The sequence below is a fragment of the Contarinia nasturtii genome, unplaced genomic scaffold (genome assembly GCF_009176525.2).
Source record: "Contarinia nasturtii isolate CC-2019 unplaced genomic scaffold, AAFC_CNas_1.1 Cnas_scaffold_1500, whole genome shotgun sequence".
NCBI lineage: Eukaryota > Metazoa > Arthropoda > Insecta > Diptera > Cecidomyiidae > Contarinia > Contarinia nasturtii.
In genome coordinates this window covers 974,018-995,790 of record NW_022198836.1, presented here as the reverse complement: position 1 = coordinate 995,790, position 21,773 = coordinate 974,018, and the positions used below count along the sequence as shown (strand labels likewise).

The 21,773-nt window shown below is 31.6% G+C and overlaps 6 protein-coding genes across 6 annotated transcripts; 2 read left to right on the top strand and 4 right to left on the bottom strand.

Moving 5' to 3' along the window:
• Positions 1–327: 327 nt before the first annotated feature.
• On the bottom strand, positions 328–7,008 carry LOC116346466. The gene is made up of 8 exons (XM_031776537.1): positions 6,785–7,008; positions 6,489–6,713; positions 3,602–3,752; positions 1,402–1,536; positions 1,012–1,340; positions 756–927; positions 495–665; positions 328–432 (listed from the first exon to the last, which is right to left on the bottom strand). Exons 1-8 carry the CDS (start codon positions 6,958–6,960, stop codon positions 328–330), a joined length of 1,464 nt encoding a protein of 487 aa, XP_031632397.1. The 5' UTR covers positions 6,961–7,008.
• A 3,209-nt stretch (positions 7,009–10,217) lies between these two features.
• LOC116346465 lies at positions 10,218–10,863 on the top strand. The gene is made up of 4 exons (XM_031776536.1): positions 10,218–10,256; positions 10,357–10,610; positions 10,681–10,785; positions 10,845–10,863. Exons 1-4 carry the CDS (start codon positions 10,251–10,253, stop codon positions 10,861–10,863), a joined length of 384 nt encoding a protein of 127 aa, XP_031632396.1. The 5' UTR covers positions 10,218–10,250.
• A 61-nt stretch (positions 10,864–10,924) lies between these two features.
• On the bottom strand, positions 10,925–11,859 carry LOC116346377 (GATA zinc finger domain-containing protein 13-like). The gene is made up of 2 exons (XM_031776391.1): positions 11,794–11,859; positions 10,925–11,727 (listed from the first exon to the last, which is right to left on the bottom strand). The coding sequence occupies exons 1-2, from the start codon at positions 11,797–11,799 to the stop codon at positions 11,251–11,253; spliced, it is 483 nt and encodes a 160-aa protein (XP_031632251.1). The 5' UTR covers positions 11,800–11,859; the 3' UTR covers positions 10,925–11,250.
• Positions 11,860–12,747: 888 nt separating this feature from the next.
• Positions 12,748–13,764, top strand: LOC116346383 (adult cuticle protein 1-like). Its single transcript, XM_031776404.1, has 5 exons — positions 12,748–12,823; positions 12,963–13,155; positions 13,339–13,438; positions 13,519–13,565; positions 13,627–13,764. Exons 1-5 carry the CDS (start codon positions 12,818–12,820, stop codon positions 13,686–13,688), a joined length of 408 nt encoding a protein of 135 aa, XP_031632264.1. The 5' UTR covers positions 12,748–12,817; the 3' UTR covers positions 13,689–13,764.
• A 1,566-nt stretch (positions 13,765–15,330) lies between these two features.
• LOC116346366 (glycine-rich cell wall structural protein 1.8-like) lies at positions 15,331–16,722 on the bottom strand. Its single transcript, XM_031776375.1, has 6 exons — positions 16,596–16,722; positions 16,320–16,486; positions 16,189–16,250; positions 16,003–16,117; positions 15,841–15,935; positions 15,331–15,742 (listed from the first exon to the last, which is right to left on the bottom strand). The coding sequence occupies exons 1-6, from the start codon at positions 16,599–16,601 to the stop codon at positions 15,729–15,731; spliced, it is 459 nt and encodes a 152-aa protein (XP_031632235.1). The 5' UTR covers positions 16,602–16,722; the 3' UTR covers positions 15,331–15,728.
• Positions 16,723–17,808: 1,086 nt separating this feature from the next.
• Positions 17,809–18,928, bottom strand: LOC116346370 (adult cuticle protein 1-like). The gene is made up of 4 exons (XM_031776379.1): positions 18,876–18,928; positions 18,411–18,694; positions 18,282–18,328; positions 17,809–18,202 (listed from the first exon to the last, which is right to left on the bottom strand). Exons 1-4 carry the CDS (start codon positions 18,879–18,881, stop codon positions 18,141–18,143), a joined length of 399 nt encoding a protein of 132 aa, XP_031632239.1. The 5' UTR covers positions 18,882–18,928; the 3' UTR covers positions 17,809–18,140.
• Positions 18,929–21,773: the final 2,845 nt, after the last annotated feature.

Sequence of the window (21,773 nt, the reverse complement as noted above, 5' to 3'; positions counted from 1 at the left end):
CGTCTTGCTAAAAGTATGATCAACATAATGCATCTTTGTGTCTTTTCCGCTGCTGAAAATATTGTCCAATATAAAAAGCATACATTTGGAATGATTAAGCGTTGTATGCCCGGATAACAGCTCTATATTTATTGAAAGCCCAAAAAGGACTCAATGACAAAATTAACACTCAAAATCGAATACTTCTTTTTATAGGAAAACCAAATATAGTACGTTTTTATTTTATGTTTTTATTTATGAAAATATGATTTTAATTCTATATTATAGAAGTGTTTATTTCGATTTTTTCCTTATTTATTAAAAATAAACTTGATTGGGGAAATACGATTAAGTTGCATCATCTTCACCTTCGTCACTCTTGCTTTTATCTAAAATATTCTCAATGTTAATTCCAACAATTTTTTCTGCTACGCTGTATAATTCTCGGACATTCTGTGAAGAAATGTATGAAAAATTGTGTATAGGTGTAGCATAGTTAGCTGAATTTCAATTACCTTTGCGCTTTTGAGTTTGGCAATCACTGGATCCATATAAATGTCCCTTGTCTGTATATTTTCGACATCATCTTCACTTGTTATGCTTTTTGTCTTTTCTGGACTATCTTCTTGTGATTTATTTGGCTGATCAGCTTTTAATTTTTTCAACTTGAAGAATGAGAATATGCCCTAAAAATTTGAAATGAGTTTTTAAATCACACATATTATAAAGCAACAATAAAAGCAACAGTAATGAGCGTAATATGCTAGGTAATATGCCTTTGATTTCTTAGGTTTAGTGCTAGCTTGACTGGCAGTATCACTATCCATTTGACTAGCGTTGGTATTATCGTCTGAATTTTCACTCTGAAATGTACCCTCAGTATCCGAAGCTCTAAGTTTTGCTGCAATTGACTTTAATTTTTGAACAGAAGCCTCACTCATTCGGCGCCTGTGATAAATTTTAAAAAAACATTTCACGTTTTGTTAGTTTAAGTGATTGAGAGAGCTATGTCATTTATTGCCTGACACGAACTTTGCGTCAACAACTCTTATATCCCTCGTAAATGGTATAAACTTTTTCTCTTTTGGTTTGAGACGGTTTAACATCAATGCTGTTTCTGTTGCAAGAAAGTTCTCCATATTCATTGTACCCCTTCTGAAACATTTCACAAGTGCTCGCCGTTTTTCTGCATTTTCGAGTTTTTTAACTAAACTCTTGTCAGTTGACAATAATTCCATTTCTTTTAATTTCATTTCAACTTCGTTTTGTCGTTCTCTTTCTTCCCATAATATATGCTCTGCTTCCCACTTTTTTGCCAATCGATTCATTCGTTCAGAAACACGTTCTCGTTCAGTTTTGAGCTTTATTAAAACAAAAATGAATACATATTTTGAGAATTTCCTTTTTATTTGCAGTACTTACTCTTGCTCTTCTTTTAATCGCAAAATTTGTTGTAGATTCATTCATCACAAGTACTGGATGATTCTTTAGTTCTTTGGGACATTTTGGTAGCTTTCCCTCCATCAATAAAACTCTTTGCCGCTGTACTTCTTCCGCCTAAACAAATACATTTTTTCTTGTACACATGAAATAGAATATACATATATTTTGGAAAAAAATAAATGTCATGAGATCGTACTGCATATCCAATAATACTGTAATACAATATTACCAAGACTACGAAGTGCAGATATCAATTTTTTCGTCATATTTTATGAGCAATATAAAGCAGTTTCATTTCGTCAAAGACAGAAAGAAATGAAATGAAACAAACAAAGTGTTTACGGTATATTAAAAATGACATAATAAACAAGTCATATTTCTGAATATAATATCACTTGATATAAAATTAAAAGTGATACATGATTACGACAGATTACATACAAAAAGAACGTAATGCTTATAAAGTATAATATTGTAGTTGCAATTTCTATGTAACTTTTCGCAACATCCATTGATAAATGGTCAGATGTTTTTTTAATGAAAGAACGTCTTAATTAGTGACTTGAAAGTACCATAATAATCAAAGTGTATAGGATTGTTGGATGTTACGTTTATATATGCCGTGTGGTATTAGAAGGGAAGCTGACAGAGGAAATGCAATTTGAAGAATATGATTCGAAGAAGCCGTTCAGCGTTGTTTTGTGGATTTAATTTGTGTCATTTCTGAAATTATCACGTTTGTCAAAACAAACGAGCCTTACGTGAACGGCAAACATAAATAAGTGACTCAGAGCTGTTGTAAAAGCTGTTATGAAACGGTATTCAGTGAAAATTATTGGGTGTCATTTCAAAAGTCACGAAAACATATTTTGTTTGTTCTGTTACAGACAAGACACCACACTGAAATAGCAATAATGTTACTTTTATGGTGTGAATCGTTCTGAAATATTTAAATAGCTACAGGGCCTTTTCCACGGATCTTCAAGCATTGTTATTCGAAACCTGTTTATTTCCAATTTTCACCAACTGGAAATGAATCGACACAGTTATTTACATTGTTTATTTCACAACCAGACATTATATGGAGATATTTGAGTCAGCCAGTTGAGTCAGCTCAGGAAGCTAACGCCAGGCAATTGAAGTGGTTCTTATAGCTATAAAAACATTTCCATTTTTTCAATCAGTTCTATTGTTTTCACTCTATTTTAGCTCCTGACGTTAGCTGCTTGCTTAAAATATCCAAATATAATGCATGTTCACAACAAAACAGAAAGAAAAGGATTTAGTGGTGAAAACAGGAGTGTTTTTCCAAGATATATATATACATAATATATGTTCGAAGCGTCGGCTATCGAATAACTACTTAAAAAAACTTATTTGATTTTCCAGTATTCTTGAAAAAAGAAACCCAATAACTGCCTACAATTTCATATATGATAAGATAAAATTCCCTTTCTGTGCGTTTGAATCTAGCTACAAAAGCCAACAATTGCTATGTAAATAAGCACCAAATATCACGGAGAAAAACAAATGCGCTTTATCTTTGGACATATTAAGGTTTTGTTTGCACGTGTGCGCGTTCAATAGTGAAAGGTGTTTTTTGTTACTCGTCTGCTTTATCTGCAGTTTCATCGAATATTTTATTGAATATTAAAAACCACGCGACTGCTATCGTTGTTCACATTATTTTCAGGCGATTGACGAAAATCGATTATACATACGTTAGATATAACATATTTTTTTTGAAACAGGCACAAAGAGGAGCGGGACGTTGTCATGAAAATAAAAACTATACATATTGATTGGGGTGAACTCGTTTAAAGTAAGTAATTTTTTGTAGAGAGATGACAAAATCGAAAAGATATTAAATAGGAAAAATACTTCTCGAGGTACTGTTTTGAAAAACATACCTGTCATGCATTACCTTAAATTTAACAATACGATGCACCCCACCCGTATTTGTATAATCTGTTATATTCTGCACTAAGAGTGGTAACGGAACCTTTGATTATTGAACCAAATTTCCAAGCTTGAAAAGTTTCAGTTGCAGTGATTTGCAATAAAAATGCTTAAGAATTGTCATGGTAAAAATACGAGTACACAGCCAATATAATTTAATTAACATCCACTGTTGCACTGTTTTCAAAACAAAATTAAAATGTTTACTTCTTAACATTACCTTGCGCTGATGAATTCGTTTCGTCAACATATTTTCAAAGTCCTCAGTGATGCGTCGCCTTAGCTCCGACATGTATTTTTTGTCAGTAAGATGCACAACGTTCGAACCCATTATTCGTTCAAGTTGTGCGTTTACACGCGGTAGGTTGAAACTTAAACAGATAAAATATTTGAAAATATAATAAAACTGAATTCAATAGTTTAATAAGTAAATCCTTTTAATTCTATTGTTCTATATCTATGTGAATAAAATGTTAAAATGTATTGTTATTGTTCTGCATTAGACAAGATCACAAAATAGACTAAATAGTTGACATTTTCCTTTATTCGTTCACAATCTGTTTTCAAGTTGCGATATGTTATAATATTATTCAAATCGAAAGACTAATAAATTGACAGTGATATATGATTTTGGCGTCATGCATGCAAACGTTATTAGGGAAAAATAGACAGAATATCTGCATGTAGTAAAGGTATAAAAGAAAAATATATGATTATATGCAAATGAATAGTGAATTAATCATCAATATTTTTGCTTCTAATACAAAATGTACGCAAAGCATATCCTCTAAGCATGGTTCAAAAACATTCGAACTCATATTTTGGGGACTTTTTTTGTAAATTCGAAATATATATATATTTTTACGAATAGATTAAACGTTCTCTCATGCATGCACGCATGCAAGTGCTCGTAGAGAGACGCAGTAAAACTATTTACTGTTGAAAAAATTTCAGTTGGTAGTGAAAAAAGGTACTGCTTATTGAAATCGATAAATCGTAGATTTGTAGATACTTAACCTTGGTTAGGAAAAAATACTAGAGTATAACTTGTATTCGTTGTTGTTAAATTCCGATCGACTTACAACTGTTGTTAACACAGATTAAAAATGTCACAATATACTAAAATATTCTCTGATCAACATTCTTGATTGGTGGAGTGAAATGTCCTCATTTTATGAGTATCAACGTTGCTAATCATATTCAATAAGGGTTTTTCAGATGTCATGTCTTTTTGTGCCCAGTGGTCAAATCTGATGAGTCAATATTTATCAAAAATTGTATTCATTGTTCACTTTGACGTGAACAGAATATGACTGTAGTATCATTTGATATAATTCATTCAGAAGGCGAAGAAAAATCGAAAGATAATATAAATACGCATTTCGAGATGAAATCAAGAAAATTCATGCTCACATTGTTACTTGTCGGTGTTGAATCGTATATTAAGAATAAAGATACAATGCACGCACAACATCTTTCCACTTTTCGTTTTCACTTTCTTGTCCTTTCACAAGTTGAGTAGAATAAAATAGTTACATTTCCTTCCATGGTATAGTTCATACTCAAATCAATCGATAATGTTTTTTTCCCTTTTGCACTAATACCTTTTTTCTTTTGGATTACACGCGGTCCACCACTATCCTTCACATGAAGAAATTTATTACAATATTCTTTTCCAAATGTGACGCCTTTACCCGTAACAGTTTTTATGTCTTCCCACACAAATGAAATTTCCATAAATCTTGACATATTTAAATTTAACACGCAACAGGAATATTTTACTATAGTAATGACAATGTGTTTCAGCGTCATATTGAAACAATATACATATAAATTTTAGCGTTTTCTTTGAATAATATCTATTCTAGATATGCACATTCTATGAAAACTAAGATAAATTCATCTTTGTTATTTGAACCATAAAAATCCACTAATAACAGCATTACATTTGAAGGTTAATAAATTTAACCTTTCGAATTATAGCTAAATAAAAATTTATTGTTTGCATTTTTGATGGTTTGCCAGTTTTTTCACAATTGAAATACATTGAAAAAAGCTTTACATGCACACTCTGAATCTCAAAGAGACATCCAATCAAATAGGAAAACAAATTGAAGTATTTGATGCGTGGTTTGGCAAACACTTTTTAACATTTGAGCTATGTTTTCCAACATCGTGGTAACTCAAGCTTGTTTACTTCAGATGCTTGCGGCATCGTCTGATGTAATGTTGAGATGAAAAATTAAATTAGAAAATTGGGACTTGTTCAAAGGTTAGGCACGAAACCAAAGTCTATTGTCTAAAGTATTGGGCAACAGACGGGTTCCGGCATTTTCTGGCATATAATTGGAAAATTAAAATCAAAAGCTATAAAATCACCTGCTTGGAGTAGCAAATGTACAGTCAAAGGCGAAAAGATTTTTTCGTGAAAACTCCATTAACTTTACTTTGAGCAGCAACAACCGAAAAGTTAAAATTTCAACTTCAAATCTGTACATACCGACGGTCTGCGACGGAATGAATGTCTTTCGAAATTTGTAGTAATAATGTGACACTACAGCCAACTTTTATGAATAAATATGCAAAAAAAAAGAAAAGAAAGAAGCGTAAAACGAAACACGTTGTGCAAAATAAAGTAATAATATTTATTTATTTCTGAAGGAATAGTAAAGTAATAAAGGTTATTTGTTGTCTCATAGCACCACAAATGCTTCCGTGTATCAAAAACGTTACCATTAAATATTGATTCCATTTGCTTTCCTTATTTATTAATTTTGATGTTTGCTTTCGGTAAAATAATCGAAAAAAATATTGAAACCCCGTTCCAAAGTTGTACAATATAAGGCAGACGGTACATAGTATTTTGTCAAGCGAAACAAATTGAAAAACAAAACACTAACTTGAATTCACTATTTACAGACTGTCGCCAAATCTACAGTTTTTTTTTTCTTTTGTAAAAATGTTTAGGTTCACCGCGATGGGAGATTCATTTTTATTGATCAAATATGAACATTTTTACAAAAAAAATTGTCCTATCACAAAATGCATTGAGAAACTTTTTCAATTTATTTCAGTGTTTTTTTCTCTCGATAGGAACTAAAATGTACCTGCAATCAATAATTGGAATATTGCACGTTTGTAACAATCTTTTACTCTTTTCAAACACCTCTTCAGCATACTCATTTCTGGTGTTTCGTAAAACGAGCGCCTTTTGTGCGAAAGCATTTGCAATTGCAGTGGCATTCTGACCGGGCATAATGCGTACAGAGCTACGGCGAGATGATCCCCGCCTAGACGCACACGTTGGTATAGTTGATGGCAAATATTTTCTGCTATTTATAAAAACGTGAAATTCACAAATCTGTACCACAAACAATATTATTCATAATTATCTTCTATTTACCTGGCTTTGAACTTTTCTTTCTTTCGTGTTACTGACACTTTTGGCACGTTTTTGTTGTCCCATATCATTTCATTGTTTTCCTTATTTATAAAATTTTCAATTGCAGTCCAAACACCACAATTTACTTTGGGTGTATTTAATTCAATCTCTTCACTCATTTTGTTAAATTTGGGCATATACAAAGGGATGTTGGATCTTATAAACTACCCAAGCGAATGTCTTGTTCTTTAATATATAGTCAATGATAAACAGTAACTGGTGTGAATGAGTTTCTATAGAATAAAATTCAACAACCACAAAATCGATTTGAGTTTGTTAGATATGTGGTTCTAGTTACTATACTAGATTGACGCATGTCGTTTCGAAATATGAATAAATTAAAACACTTAATTTGGACCATTGAAAGAAAAAATTACAATAAATAATATTTTTTTAACTCGCATTTCTTATGCATTCAATACAATTTCCATATTTTTTCTCATGTATACTTTTAAGCTTAAGTTTTGCTTTGAGCGATTCATGTGTCATTTGAATATATTAGTTCTGGGTGAGATTGACGCCAAAGCATATGTTAAAACACAATGTTTTGAATTTGTCTGACATTCATTCTCGAACAATGGAACCATTTCCGACCATACAGCACGAACATGCTTTTATGTTGAAGCGTCAAAACAGCAGAACGCATGCAAAGTGATGGATGGAAGATAGTGAAATCCAATAAAAATCAATGTTCTTGTTTGAATTGGCAACGCTTTGATTGCGGCATAAATTTCATTTAATCGCACGCCTGAATAAAATATCTGTTATGATTTATTTTGAAGCAACCTACTTTCAGGCGAATAACTGCACAAATCGAACATAATATATGTAACAAAGGTGAGAGTCATTCATTCACTTAATGTTATTCACACAGTTGTTGTTTTGCGTGTCATAAAACAATGAACAAACATTCAAAACAAAAGCCAAACTTTGAATTATTTTATGATTGTCGCACCTCAACCAAGTACTTTCTACCAAAGTTTTTTTGGAATGTTTGAATGAAAATACTTAACGATAATTTCCACAACAAAGTTGAATTGTCCCATGAATAAAGTTTTTTACGTTTTCTATAACAAAAATTCGATTTAAAAAAGATATTGTCTTTCATAAAAAAACCTCAATCAAGCATTTACAAATTACAATATAAGAGATTGTTGCCAAGAATAACAGTTGATTCAGATATTAGTTGTTTTCATCGACTTTGACTTGATTTGAATTGAAATAATTATTTAGTGACATGAGTCGTTGCTAAATTTATCAAACAATAATTAGCATGACTATAAATATCAAAGTATTTTGCATTGAATCATTTTTATCAATTAATTCATTTTCTTTTGTCCATTATAATTTTTATCACTCGCATTCCTCGAAATTTTATGACTTTCAATTTTTATTCGATAATTAGGATCGAAAACTGCAATGAATGAAGAAAAAGTGTTTTCTTTTCAACGCATTTCTCGTTTCGAAGCATTTTTTTAATCGTTAAACCAGTTTTTCCATGACTCTCTGAGTTCAAAATCAATGTAATTTTCAAAGTACTATAGCAAAAACCAAAGAGAACGGATGTGGTGTATGCGCGTAATGTATGTAACGCACAAGATCAATGTCATATAACTTGACTTTCATTTAAATTGACTTCTTGAAGTAATAATGTATAATTCATATGCAAAATTACAGGCTTCAAGTCTAAAATTATCATGTATTTAATGAACGTGTTCATATTTGAATAATCAAAATTCAAATTAAAATGAATGCGTCTAACAGTAGTTCTTTAATATCATCTGTGATGTATTAATCACAAAGAATATGCCCAATTTGATATTATACCGACCATTCAAAGAAATGTTAAATGAATTAAAATTGCTCTGAAAGTTCGTACGAATGTATTTATTTATGTGAGAAGATAATTTTTAATCTTTATTAAAATCCATGTCGCAGTTATTGCGTCATATGGTGAAATATTTTGCATTGCATTCGGATATCTGGAACAAACATGAAAAAATTCATGTCGAATAGCGGAAGGCTTAAGATATATATATGCATCTACGCTAAAAACAAGTTTGATGTTGAATTTGAAAATTGTCTATTACGCAAAAGCGCAAGACAATCAAATGTGGACGAAGAAATAACAACAACACACTCAACAACAACAAATGAAAAATTCCCAATAAAAGTACAAATTGAAAATGCACTCAACAAAAATCAATTTCAAATTAAAGCAAAGCATGGCAATAGACAGAAGGAAAATGAAAACTCTGACAGCGGCGTATATAGGCGTTCATGTTAAACGTTTTAACGGCCTACACCAATGTTGGTGCTAAGGCTTAAAGAACTTACCATTTTACCATTGAAAGTATTTGCGTTAAAAACAACTTGAACATATCAGCAAACCATTCGAACATCGAACACTATCGACTATTGCAAACCATGCAAAACTGACCAAGCGAAGCCATAACAATAACAGCAACAACAACAACAAAAACAACATTGAATTAATTGTTTAACAACATATTGCAATAAATTATCACACGTTCCAATGTGTGTAATATGTATGCTATTGGAAAAAGTGCACACGGAGAGCAGTATGCTGGGCAAAACCAATGGTCTAATATCACATCATGTAAACTTGCATCAAATTAATTTATGATATTGAACGCACGGCATAAACGCGAAGTGGTTGAAAGTCACCACATCAGATCTTTCTATACTTTGTTTGTGTAAGCATGGTTTTAGTTCAATATCGAAATGTGTTTTATGGTCAGTACGAATGTTGCGAATGCTTAATACGATAGTAGGAAGGAAAACACTGTACTGCTGCTCCATTTCTATTGTAACGTCTGAATGTTTGGTTGTACAATATACACATTAAAAATGCAATGAGTGCAAGTGCTATGCTCAAATGTTGTGAAACTTGTACTTCAACTACAGAGTTTGGTATTTAATTCAGATGGTATATTTAAGTTCGATTTTTATATTTCAATCTGAATTGAAATCGATAAGAATCTATTTATTTTATTGAACAGTTTATTATGATTACACAAAATTGTGATTGAAATCAATTTTGAACGAATGATTAGAAAAGCATTTCAATTGTATATCCCATATTTATTGCAATAAAATTCAAAACTTCGAAATAATTACTTAACTATGCCTGCAAATACTAATGGGTGATACACCTGTGTTCGATCATAACAATGATTAGGTGGGCATTCCAAAGGAATTGAACGAAATTTGTAAAACTATTACGTAAAGAATGAAAAATTCTTGATATTTTGTGTGCGAAATTCAATATACAATTTGTGGTCTCCTCCATTATGACAATTTTCAACTTGAAATTTTACTATATAAAAGAGCGTTAGCCAGAAATCATTCTCAGTATATCTAAGAAAACAACGGTATATTTGTTGATTCAACAAAAGATAGCAAAATGAAGGTATGTTAAAAGGGCAGAACGCACCATAATTTGTAAAACAATTGGATATTGAAGGAAAATGCAATTATAATACATCGTTGTTAAATATAAATATTTTCAGTTGTTTTTATATGTGTTCGGTTTGGTTTTGTTCGAAAAATCGTTTGGAATTCAAGTTATTGATATTGCAAGTCGTTATACAGATGGACCACAAGGTCCAGCTCTGATGAATTTTGAGCCTCGATACAGTCTTCCATATGGTTACGCCGATGTTTTCATTGGTCCACCCGCTGGCACCAATTCTATTGCATTGAACCAGGGAATTTTTCGTGCTCATGGTTTCATTCCTCGTCGAAATAATAATAACTATGATGGGTAAGCATAAATTTCAAGAAAAAAGGTTATGAATTAATTATAAAAAGATTATGAATTAATTATGTTGCAGGCAATATATTGCTATAAATCGTGGTGCAATACATGTAGCGCCGTTGATGGGGTATTTGCGATCAGTGAAATCGGCAAATCTCGAACCAGCTCCAGCGACTACGTGGTAGTACACATTGTTACTAATTTCTTAAAAATTATGTTAATTTGTGTGTTTTTTCATAGTAATCAATTAAGATTTTAACCATTTTTGACAAATAAAAATGATTTATCACTAATAAATTTATTATGAATAAAACAACTTCTTTATGCAATGCGTGAACAGAAGAAGAAGATATATTTTTCTGGATTTTTTTTATTTAACTTTTATATTTAACGAAGTCATTTCACTTTTAAATCGAAAATAGACAACGTACAGAATACACATCAATTTTACAAGTAATTATTCCTGAAATTAAACTTCACAGATTGAATGAAACAATATTGCTTAAACATAAGTAAGTATCATTTTATGTGTCGTTCATATAAGAAAATCAATATCCGTTGGTTAAATAGCTGTCGCTGAATTATTTGCTCAACCGTGATCACTTTCGGTTGATTCGCAAATTGTATTGTCGCCGTTATTTTGTTTTCAATTATTTTCTTTATTGCTATTTTTTGTTTTATCAGGATTTGCTTTCTTACTCCCATCATTTGACGATTTATCAGTTGTAGTTGAATTATCATTTTCTTGATTATCATTTTTTTGATTATCATCCGTTTTACTTTTATTATCAATTTTACTTTTTGCCTCCAATTTGTTTTCATTTTGATTTTCAGTTTCTTTCTCATTTTTTGCATTCGAAATTTCGGTTTTATTTTCTTCTTTCTTTTTGTTTGCCTTATTGATTATATCATTCAAATCGCTGTCGTCGAGTTTCGAGTTTACATTCAATGTTATGAGTGGCGCGCCTTTTGGCGGTCCTACTACCGAATTTTTGAGCAACAGTTCACCACTTTTAGTTGGTTCGTTTGAGACATCATCCGCTCGACGAACACGATATCCTATATTGATACTCCGTGCTTGCGCTGACAAATTTATAACCAGCAACGAAAATAATAAAATGAACTGGAAGAGAAAAAACAAAATACACTTTCTATTGAATAAAAATGTGATTTATGTATTGGAAGTTACCTTCATGGTGAAGTTTGGAAAATCTATTTCATTCAAAAGTTGAATTTAATGTGACGATGAATTTCAGAGGTATTGGACTTATAAATAGTTTCAGTTGAGGAAAACCATAAATATTGATACAAATCAAAAATTTGTTGTTAACACGATGTTAATCAATTTAACATTTTTTAGTTGAAACCAAAAATAAACAAATTAATGTAAAGTTGATTTTGCAATATTAAGCAAGAAGAACTAACCATCGCCAACCGTGTTTTTGTTATTGATTCTTCATAGATGTATGTTAACACTTTATGCATGATTAATTTGTGATTTGCATTCAAGTTTTTTTCAATCGATCAAGAAAAGATTAAAAAAATTACTGATTTCATTATTAGATGAGTCGATTTTTTTAATTGAAATTTTTTGAAGCATGAAATTTAAATCCTGTTCAACATACAAACCAGTTGTGTTGAAACGTTCAGTTAATAAGTAAAATGGTAGTATTCCTGTTGATTGGTATCAATATGGAAATAGATATTCTATAACGTACAATTTGCTTACATTTTACGTATCACAAATTTCTCAATACATCCAAATAAATTGAATTAAATTGTGTTATTAGTACATTTTCAAGTAATCCATGTTGTGAAGGTGTTGAAAGAACATTTTTTATTAGGAATTAAAATATTGTTTTTATTTTTTGTTCCCACTCATTACCTAACAGACAATTCACCGGTTGAGGCTGTCATTCAAATGTCAAGAAGTTGAGTTCACCGTCGCGAATCAATGCAACTGGCTATTGCAACAATGAACAATGTACAACTGAAATACAATTTTCAAGCGTAGAAAACATGCATGCTACATGAAATCACATAACACGCGTTATAACAAAAATGTGATGCGTAACTTATTTGGTGCTTTCATCGTTGATATAAAAGCGAAACACCATCCAATTTTCAAAACAGTTCTTTATTCCGAATCAATCGTTCAACACAAGTTCATATCGACACACAAAATATATCATATATTTTTTTTTGTTTTCAAAATGAAGGTGAGAGTGAAAATAAGCTGAGTACATTTGAAATTTTGTACAGTTCACAAAATAGTTTTAAAATAAATAAAAATTTATCATAAGAAAATAATTGATACTGTGCATAAATTAATTAGTGATTCTTTATTTGATATTGCAGTGTACTATCGTAATTTTTTTGGCATTTTTTGTGTCAATAAATGCTTATCCAAGTGCTGTCATTGAAGTTGCCAAGGTAGCATCACCAGTTGGGTCCCACGGACCTGCGTTGATAAATCTTCATTGGCCAAACGCATGGCCAGTCTCGTATTGGAATGGTGGAAAAGGACAGAGCAATTGGGGTGGTAGTGCAGGTAAAAATGTGTAAATGAATCGTTAAAAATCGTTCTGCAATGAACGTTGTTTCAGCGCATATGTGAACAATATGACATTTAAGAAAAATATCATGAAACGTGAACAGATCTCTAACAACATAACATAACGTGAACATTTTGAAGACCGACTCCTACATGCCATTATTATTTTTTTCATTGCAGGTTATGGCGGCGCTTCAAGTGGAGAAGGATGGGGAAGTGGAGCTGGACAATCAAATGGAGAAAGTGTTGGATATTCGGGTGATGCTGGTGTACATGATGGGTAACGATTATATCACATTTAACATATTGTATTGTAGTTTTAATAAATTGCTTATATGTGATTTTTTTTCCTATTTATAGAAAATACGTAGCAATCAATCGCGGTGCAATACATGTAGCGCCTCTCGGTAAATACAATAATAATAAAATAATTAACTAACAAAATATAATTTAAACAATATTTTTTAGTCGGTCATATTCAATCAGTGAAATCACAAAACTACCAGCCAGCGCCCGGAACCATTTGGTGAACATTTTAACCAACATGTTTAGAGTTAATCAAATAAATTTGTTTTGTTAAATATAACATTGTTTGCCAATTCAGGACTTTTCACTCTTTTAATACGCTCTTAAACGATGACTGAGATCTGTAAATGAAAACATTTTGTGCTAAGTTAGTCAGAATGTTATGTATTTCGTGATATAAAATAAAAAAATATGCTCGAACTTGAAAATCAATCGTTTGTTTCATTTTGAATTCTTAATGTATGAATTAGTTTGACTTATGGTCTGTGATCTGCATTCCCCACAATAACAGTGCAGGTTTGCAATGGATTGGTAGCTTCGATTATATATGAAACTTCAATTGAAAACATGGACTTACAATAATCATTGACTAAGTCCAACTTTTCGAAAATAGGTTTTAAGATAATGAGAGAAATTTACTTTTACTTTTATTCTCTGTGAAAATTGCCAACCTCTGTTTGTTTTCTTCCTGTTAGCATGCTTCAGTTTACGCACGTACAACTTTCGATTACGAACTGTAATACTCATAGAACAAATTGTGTAATCGATTATTTCTCAATTAAATCAGTCTATTGTAATACAGTGGTGCAGGCATAAGTATTGTAAAAATGCAACGAGTGATGATTTCAAAGTATATTTTTTTATAAATGAATGCGTTGCAAACTTATTTCTGTTTTTTTTTATTACTTAATCGATGTTCAACCAATGACCTATTACAGTTTACTTAATCAAAAGCATGGTATGAATACATAAATATAACATGCGATTCACTCGATGCAAAACTTTCTTTTTAGTATTTTTTAAACTAGCACAATTTTTACAGTTGAGTGCATATGTAGTAAATACATGAAAATCTCCAGATAGAAATTGAAAAAATCTATCTGAAGTTTTGTCTTTGAAGAAAAAGCGGGAAATATGTGGTTTCAAGATTATCTTGACAAGATAATCCAAAAAACTTTGTAGTTTTGAAAACAATCGATTATATCACGTGTGAAAAATGATTGACTGACTGCTGAGTTAGCTAATTTGGAACGTTATTTACTATGGCCAACTGAGATTGAAGTTATTTAAACTTGATTTCTTGACAATTCGGTCGAATTCATTACAGAAAAATATAATTCAAATCAACTTCAGTTACAATCTATTATTGGATTATTGGATTAAACGGGGAGTTATTCACTTCGATGCTCAAGTTACGTAACTTATTGCATGACGACCCGACTTGTGCTGTCACTCGATTGCTTGGAGAATGCTTCCCACGGTGTGGCCCACTTTATAGCAGCCATGTAACTAGCCTCCGTACAGGGCCAGTGACCAGGGCTTTCAGTTCAGTTACAATCTATAGTCGTCTGTTTAAAATCAGATAAATGATAGCTGGGTAAATGGCTACAGTCAACGAAATTCAGTTTCAATTGATTTCAGCTAGACCAGTTCACTTCTTCTCCTCACGGTATTGTGACAAAATATTGGAATTTGATCGATAATAACTCCAAATGATAGGATATTGATCCGTGAATAATAGTAGCATACTGGAAACTGTAAATAGTATATGGTTTCAATTAATGGGAAAATAAAAATTGTAAGTCAATTATAGGCAAGTTTTTCTGTATCGTAAAGTCGTTAAACAAAAATTGAAATGACAAAATGTTGTTTTTCTCTAATAATTCAATATTTATTTGGTTTGAAACAGCTTGTGTAACATTTATAAAATATGAGTATTTGACAGGTTTGGTGTGAGTTGAGAAAGAGGTTGTTTTAACAGTGTTAAACACATTTGCTCGACAAGATATTGATTGAAGAGATAGTGAGATTTCTTCTAATAATAGAATAAATAAATTGGAAAGTGAAGACGAGATAGATAGTGTTTTTTTCACATTGAAATGGCGAATAAATAAGATAATTTAAAATATTGTCTGATTTTAAGTTTGATATTCAAGCGTTCTAACGGTAGGTGTTGTTATTGTTGGTTGATGATGATGTTTTCGTGGTAAGAAATAAGTGTGTATATTATAAATCCGTAGGATGATGACCTGATTGAAGGAAGTTTACCATGTGGTTCCTATATATAGAAATTATCATTAAAAAGGGAAAAAAATATATTTAAATTAGCTTGAATGAATGCGGAATGAATATGGTGTTTTGAATTGGGTGTTTTACCAGGAGCTGGCTGTTCGTTTGTGGATTTCACTGATTGAATGTGCCCCACTAATGGTGCGACATGAACAGCACCACGATTTGATGCAACATATTTGCTGTAAAGTATAAATTATACATGCTTTGAGTGCCATTCGTTTATTATGATCATTAAGTATCTATTACCCATTATGGTAGTCAGCTCCTGCACCTACTCCGGCACCGTGACCGCCAGCATATCCACCAGCGCCGATTCCAGCGCCATATCCGCCGCCGTATCCGCCATCATATCCTCCATAGCCTAAAAACGAATACAAAACAAGTCGGTTTTTTTTATTTGTAATTTAGTTTCCAACATTTGTTAATTATTACCAAGATTTCCAGTGGTGTGGAGCGTGATTTTTGGGCCACCTTTTGGATAACCGACGGAGTAGCTGAGGACAACAATTGTAAATTTATTGATTAATTATTCACTGAAATATCCACTAAACACAATGGAATACCCTGAATAAGCATCGCCTCCATAGCCCCATCCACCGTAATTTGATCCGCCAGCGTTAACTAAAGCCGGACCATGTGAACCCACTGGACTATGTGGACTTGCAATGTCTACGACAACATTTGCATTTGCGAACAAAGCGAATGCCAAAACGATTGCAGCAATTGTGAACTGAAACATATTTATTGAATCCAAGATTAGAACTGATAATTTTCAATTTTATTCTCACTGTAAACTTTTGCACTTATATAGAACACGACTGACTCGTATTATCTATTACCTTCATTTTAAATTGGCTCGAAAGAGTTTTAAATATCTATTTAGCTTGTGTTTAAAGGGCTAACTTCATCGATTGGTAGTCGATTGAATTCTGATTTGAAAACTAAAAAATCACCGATATTTATACTTCTGAACATAAATGGCCATTCAATGGAATGACTGTATGATTTATGTACGGCAATCAAATAGACAGTAATTATGCTTAAAATTTTTGAAATCGAATGATTTCGTTATAGTTTTTAATTTCGCTTGTGGAATTTGCACTGCCGATGTCGATCGCTAATTATTACATTATTAGTAATATTTTTTATTGTTGTTTGTTCTGATTGTAACATGTTTATGCGCTCATTTTAATCAATCGCTCAAATTTCGAATGGAAGTTGGTAATTAGCAATTAGCAAATGAAGTAGTTATGTGTACGGTTCTGTCTTTAGAGTATATTTATAATTTTTTAAATTGATTGCCAATATTTTATGTGAAATGAATGCGAAAAAAGTCGACGTGAATCGGCCACAAACAGCGGTATGCTTGACTATGTTGCTTTAACTTTCCTTTGTTCACATGTTTCATTGAATTATTAAGTTGTATCGAAAATGGATAAAAATTTGGCATTTAATACTCATAAATATACTCGTCAATACAACACAATCTAAACTAACCCAAAAATACTACATTCTTCAGAATTCCTAAACAGGTGCTAAATAAGCACAGTGTTTGAGTTTTATATGCATCACAGAACTAAAAACAACATACCCATTTTTCATATAATTTTTTACAATATGTCGAAAAAGTGTTTTAGCATTACGAGTACTTTGAAGTGCGGATAAGTGTTTTTATTCGTGGCTGATTTTATTAATAAAGTGGTTACCGTCGGCGATATAATTGTTTTGAAGAGACCATTTTGCAAATTATAACAATTACCTCCTTAGTTCGATACAATGCATTGGTAGAAACGTAATTATTCAAATTAATATTCAAATTATTATGCATTTATTCAGTTTATACTTATCGCAAGAAGTGAAAGGTTTCTTAACGTTTTGTTGCGTGTGTGACAAATGAGTCCTTCCAAAACAAATACAAGCTCTTACATCAACCTTGAAATATACATCAAGTGCAATAATATTGATAATTTGAGGGATACTTATCATCAATTCGAATAATTCTTGTAAATTCTTGTAAATAATTCCAAATATTTCAGAAAAACACACATGAGGTAAGATAATTCAAGTTTAAATTGTTTATTTTCCTTCTATTTTTACAAATTTATTTTCCTTTTCTTTCTATTATAAAACCGTACTGCTTCGTGTAACATTCACATCTATTATTACTTGTTCTTTTTATTATTTTTCTCATACTTTTCTTGAGTAAAACTAATTGAGATATCAGAAGTATTATTGAAAATTATGGTACTCTTGATTAGATTGAAATAAATAGGTAGATGATGGTGGGTTGAAGCAAAAAAAAAAAAAGAAATATAGTGTGAGATGATGGATTGTCCGTGTTTAAGCAGAAATTGCATTGAGAAATGTCATCTATAGAGTGAACCTTAATATGTGGTACCAGGTGCGGGTTGAAGATTAGAGGAAGAAACAGACTGAGTGTGACCAACTGAAAATGATACATTTAATTATATTTTTATTATTTAATTATCATTTTGATAACATCAAATTGATATCATAATATTTACCAAGGGGCGCTACATGTACGCTTCCACGATTTGCAGCAACATATTTTCTGGGAAAATGTGATTGAAACAAATGTGATCAAGGTTAAAATAAGAATAAAAATACAGTAGAATATGATTTTCGGCACTAACCCGTCGTGTGCACTTGCTAATGGATTAACTTGATATGCTGTTGTTGGTCCCCAAGCTGCGGAATGGCCCCATGGACCGCTTGTTGTCAACGTTGGACCTGGGCCAAAGTAAGGATAGCCATGATAGGCAGGGGCGGCTGGTAGTCCCAAGTATGGGAGAGCAGCTGGCAAGCCATAAGAGCCATAATGGTTCCATGGTCCAGCAGAAATATCAATGACTGCTGGTGGCAAAAATCCTGCATCACTATACACAGCTAATGCCAATATGACTACAGAAATAATGAACTGTAAAATCAAAAACACCAAAAACTTTGAGTATATCGTAATGTGATAAATGCTTAATTTAACTTTTCTATTATTTACACCGATCACTTTTTTTATTATTCTAACATCACTTCGCACGTAGTCTACTAACGAATCAAAATAGAAAAAATCGTTGTACATGAAATGAAAACAATAAAATTACCTTCATATTGGAATGTACTTGGTATCGATTGTTGTTTATCGAATTAATTCCTATTTGAGACTATATCTCAGAACATTTTCACCACAGCTTTTATACAATTTGGTTTTCTTTGAATCAAATCTTTCAAAGAAAAAAGAGTGGTAAAATCATAACATTGATTTAACGCAGATCGCGTTTATGCATTTTGTCTAATTTTTTTCTTCTTATTCTTCTTTTTCTGCATTTTGACAGTCTTTTTGCTCTAATTTGGTTTATGGCAACATGCATTAATTTGCAGACCCATTGCTCCAAGTGTTGTTTGATCGTTACGTTTGGACATACCGTACTTTTACTGAAATCAATACCACATTTAGCGTGTAATTCATACATGTTTGATAATTGCTGCGCGGGGGTATAGAAGGCAAGAATTTGAAAGTTTTTGTTTGAAAAATACAGTAAAAAAGCGTTGCGCAAATTTTGCGCATATACCACATGTGCAAAGAATCGACTTTGTTGTTATCTGCGGATCCGTTTGCATAAAAGAACTTCTGGGTAAATTTGACACAAACTGCCATAACTAAGCAAGTCAATCTTGTATGTACGTATGTATTTTAGGGTATAATTGATCCAATTTCAAAAGTAATTATATGCTTTGATTTTATTGATTTTATTGAACAATTACAGCAATTTTCAATGTGCCATATGTTCTGCTGGACACTATTTGATTTCAATCAGAATTTCTCGTTTCTTTAACCTATAGTTTGACTTTTGTGTTTACTTTGATTCGAAAGCAATTGGTGAAATGGTTTACGTTAAGTCTATTGTCAGCCTATTGTTTTTTTTTGCTATCGGATTATTTTTGGGCCAATGCTTTTCAAATTGAAAAGAACGAAATGTGATAATATTTGAATGAAATAAAAAAAAACATGTAAAAAAAAACCATATATATAACATGCTCAATAGGCAACAATAAAATACCTTTGTTAACAATAAATTTGACATTGACTTCTGGTTCTTGCATTCCATATAATCAGACATGCAGCAAAACATATGCCACATAAAAACGATAAGCTGCCATAACATAAATGGAATTCCAATCTACCGTTACATTTAACGTGTATAGGCTCAATGTAATTAAAGCACAGCTCACAGTGATATTTATTAATATAACATATATATTTTGATTCACTTTTGTGCACACAACCATCTGATTCATTGTACATTTCATTTTCTGAATGCATTGAACTGTAAGTATTACGATAGTTGTTGTGTTTGCATTTCAAAGTTTTATTCTATAGCTCAAATATATTTATGAAAATAATGCTTTTCATTTATATACTTAAAAGGCAAGCAGCCAACAAATGGTATACGCCATTTCATAAAATAAAACATCAAATTGTTAATACAGGAATTAAATTGTCGTAATGTGCTGGGCTTACGATATTGACACTTCAACAAAGTTTCAGATAAAATCACGTGTTTCAGCATTAATACTGGTTAGTAGACTACTAATAGTAGTACAATGCAGAAAGTGCCAAAGGTAATATAGGAATTGAACATAACAGAAATTTCTTGTTGCGATATCGCCTCGCAGATAAGTTTTCTTTTTATAGTGCATACAATAACAAGACATTTACAAAATTCACACAGCTGAGTCAACATGATGAATTAATGTTGTTGAATGAGTCGCTGACAACTTGCAGAATAAAATCCATTAAGAAAGGTTAAACAGGGGTAGCCGACCAACAATAAGAGTAACAACAATAATAAAGCTCTGTAGATGCTCATGCATGTAAATGCAGCCAGTGTGTAGTGCATTATGACAAATACGTTTCAGGTGTTTCATCAGAATAAAATGCACTTAATACGCACGCAGAAGTTATCTTACGTGCCTAGCTAAATTGTATGAAAAATGACAAACGCGCAACATGCTGAAAATGTACATTTGACTATGGACTTGCTGTGCACTGGTATTCAACCTTGTGAATATCAATTTTCAGCCACGAGAAATGACAGACAAAGCAGTATGAGAAATTGCACAAGAATTGTTTTCCTTCGCATTAAACTTGAAAAATGATTTATTTTTTTTATATCTACGAAAAAATTCTTGATGAAAACGAAAACGTGCATAACATGCGAACACAGAAGAAATAATGAAATGAATGCACTTAGAGAGAAATCAACTTTTAAATTCTAGAAGAAAATATCTTTGTAGTACTCAATATGCGTGGGGTGGATAAGCAAATTTCTTTTACAAAACGAAAAAAATATGTGTAATTTGTATATATGACCTCATCATCAAAGAACGACTACCATTTATTTTTGATGACGGAAAAAATACAATTCATTCTTTTGAATGACATTAAAATAGCTTGCACTCATTTTAAAGTAAAAGTGAGTAAGATATTCAAATCTATGCTATTCACTCAAATGACGACAGTTTTAATGTGGTCAGTTATGTGATATTCACTTTTTATATTGTATGTACAGAAAGTAAGACAACACATATAAGGAAGTTCACCAATTTAATTCAACCTACATGTAATTAACTCGATAGTGCAAAATATCATACCATAAATATATTTTTCGACGAGAGTAATGACCTGAATGAAAAACCAATTCTCCACGAAATCAATCCTGATTTCGATTTCAATTTCATTGAGTTCAAATTACTAAGTTCCGTGTCTATGGAATGCATTGTTCTTGCACATAACTCATGCGATAATATTATGTATATTATCTAGAATAGCAATGTTATATATATTATTCGATATCATATACTATTTGCATACTTATTGAAATCATATATGTGACACGTAATGTAATAGTTGTAAAAATGCATGAAACAGGTATTGTAACGAAATTGAAAGATATGACGAGAAGAAACTGGAATAGAATTCCAATTGATTATAGTGACAA

What these genes read in the sequence shown, in the direction of transcription:
- LOC116346466 (XM_031776537.1), bottom strand. Translation starts at nt 6,960, where the DNA reads ATGCCCAAATTTAACAAAATGAGTGAAGAGATTGAATTAAATACACCC. An exon ending in AACGAATTCATCAGCGCAAG is followed by an intron (nt 1,537 to 3,601) that starts GTAATGTTAAGA and finishes GTATTTGTTTAG; the next exon opens with GCGGAAGAAGTACAGCGGCA. An exon ending in CTAAACCTAAGAAATCAAAG is followed by an intron (nt 666 to 755) that starts GCATATTACCTA and finishes TCAAATTTTTAG; the next exon opens with GGCATATTCTCATTCTTCAA.
- LOC116346383 (XM_031776404.1), top strand. An exon ending in CAATTGGGGTGGTAGTGCAG is followed by an intron (nt 13,156 to 13,338) that starts GTAAAAATGTGT and finishes TTTTCATTGCAG; the next exon opens with GTTATGGCGGCGCTTCAAGT. An exon ending in AATACATGTAGCGCCTCTCG is followed by an intron (nt 13,566 to 13,626) that starts GTAAATACAATA and finishes AATATTTTTTAG; the next exon opens with TCGGTCATATTCAATCAGTG.
- LOC116346370 (XM_031776379.1), bottom strand. An exon ending in TTAGCAAGTGCACACGACGG is followed by an intron (nt 18,329 to 18,410) that starts GTTAGTGCCGAA and finishes ACATTTTCCCAG; the next exon opens with AAAATATGTTGCTGCAAATC. An exon ending in CGTACATGTAGCGCCCCTTG is followed by an intron (nt 18,203 to 18,281) that starts GTAAATATTATG and finishes TATCATTTTCAG; the next exon opens with TTGGTCACACTCAGTCTGTT.
- LOC116346366 (XM_031776375.1), bottom strand. An exon ending in GGAGGCGATGCTTATTCAGG is followed by an intron (nt 16,251 to 16,319) that starts GTATTCCATTGT and finishes TGTTGTCCTCAG; the next exon opens with CTACTCCGTCGGTTATCCAA. An exon ending in CCACACCACTGGAAATCTTG is followed by an intron (nt 16,118 to 16,188) that starts GTAATAATTAAC and finishes ATTCGTTTTTAG; the next exon opens with GCTATGGAGGATATGATGGC.
- LOC116346465 (XM_031776536.1), top strand. An exon ending in AATAATAATAACTATGATGG is followed by an intron (nt 10,611 to 10,680) that starts GTAAGCATAAAT and finishes ATTATGTTGCAG; the next exon opens with GCAATATATTGCTATAAATC.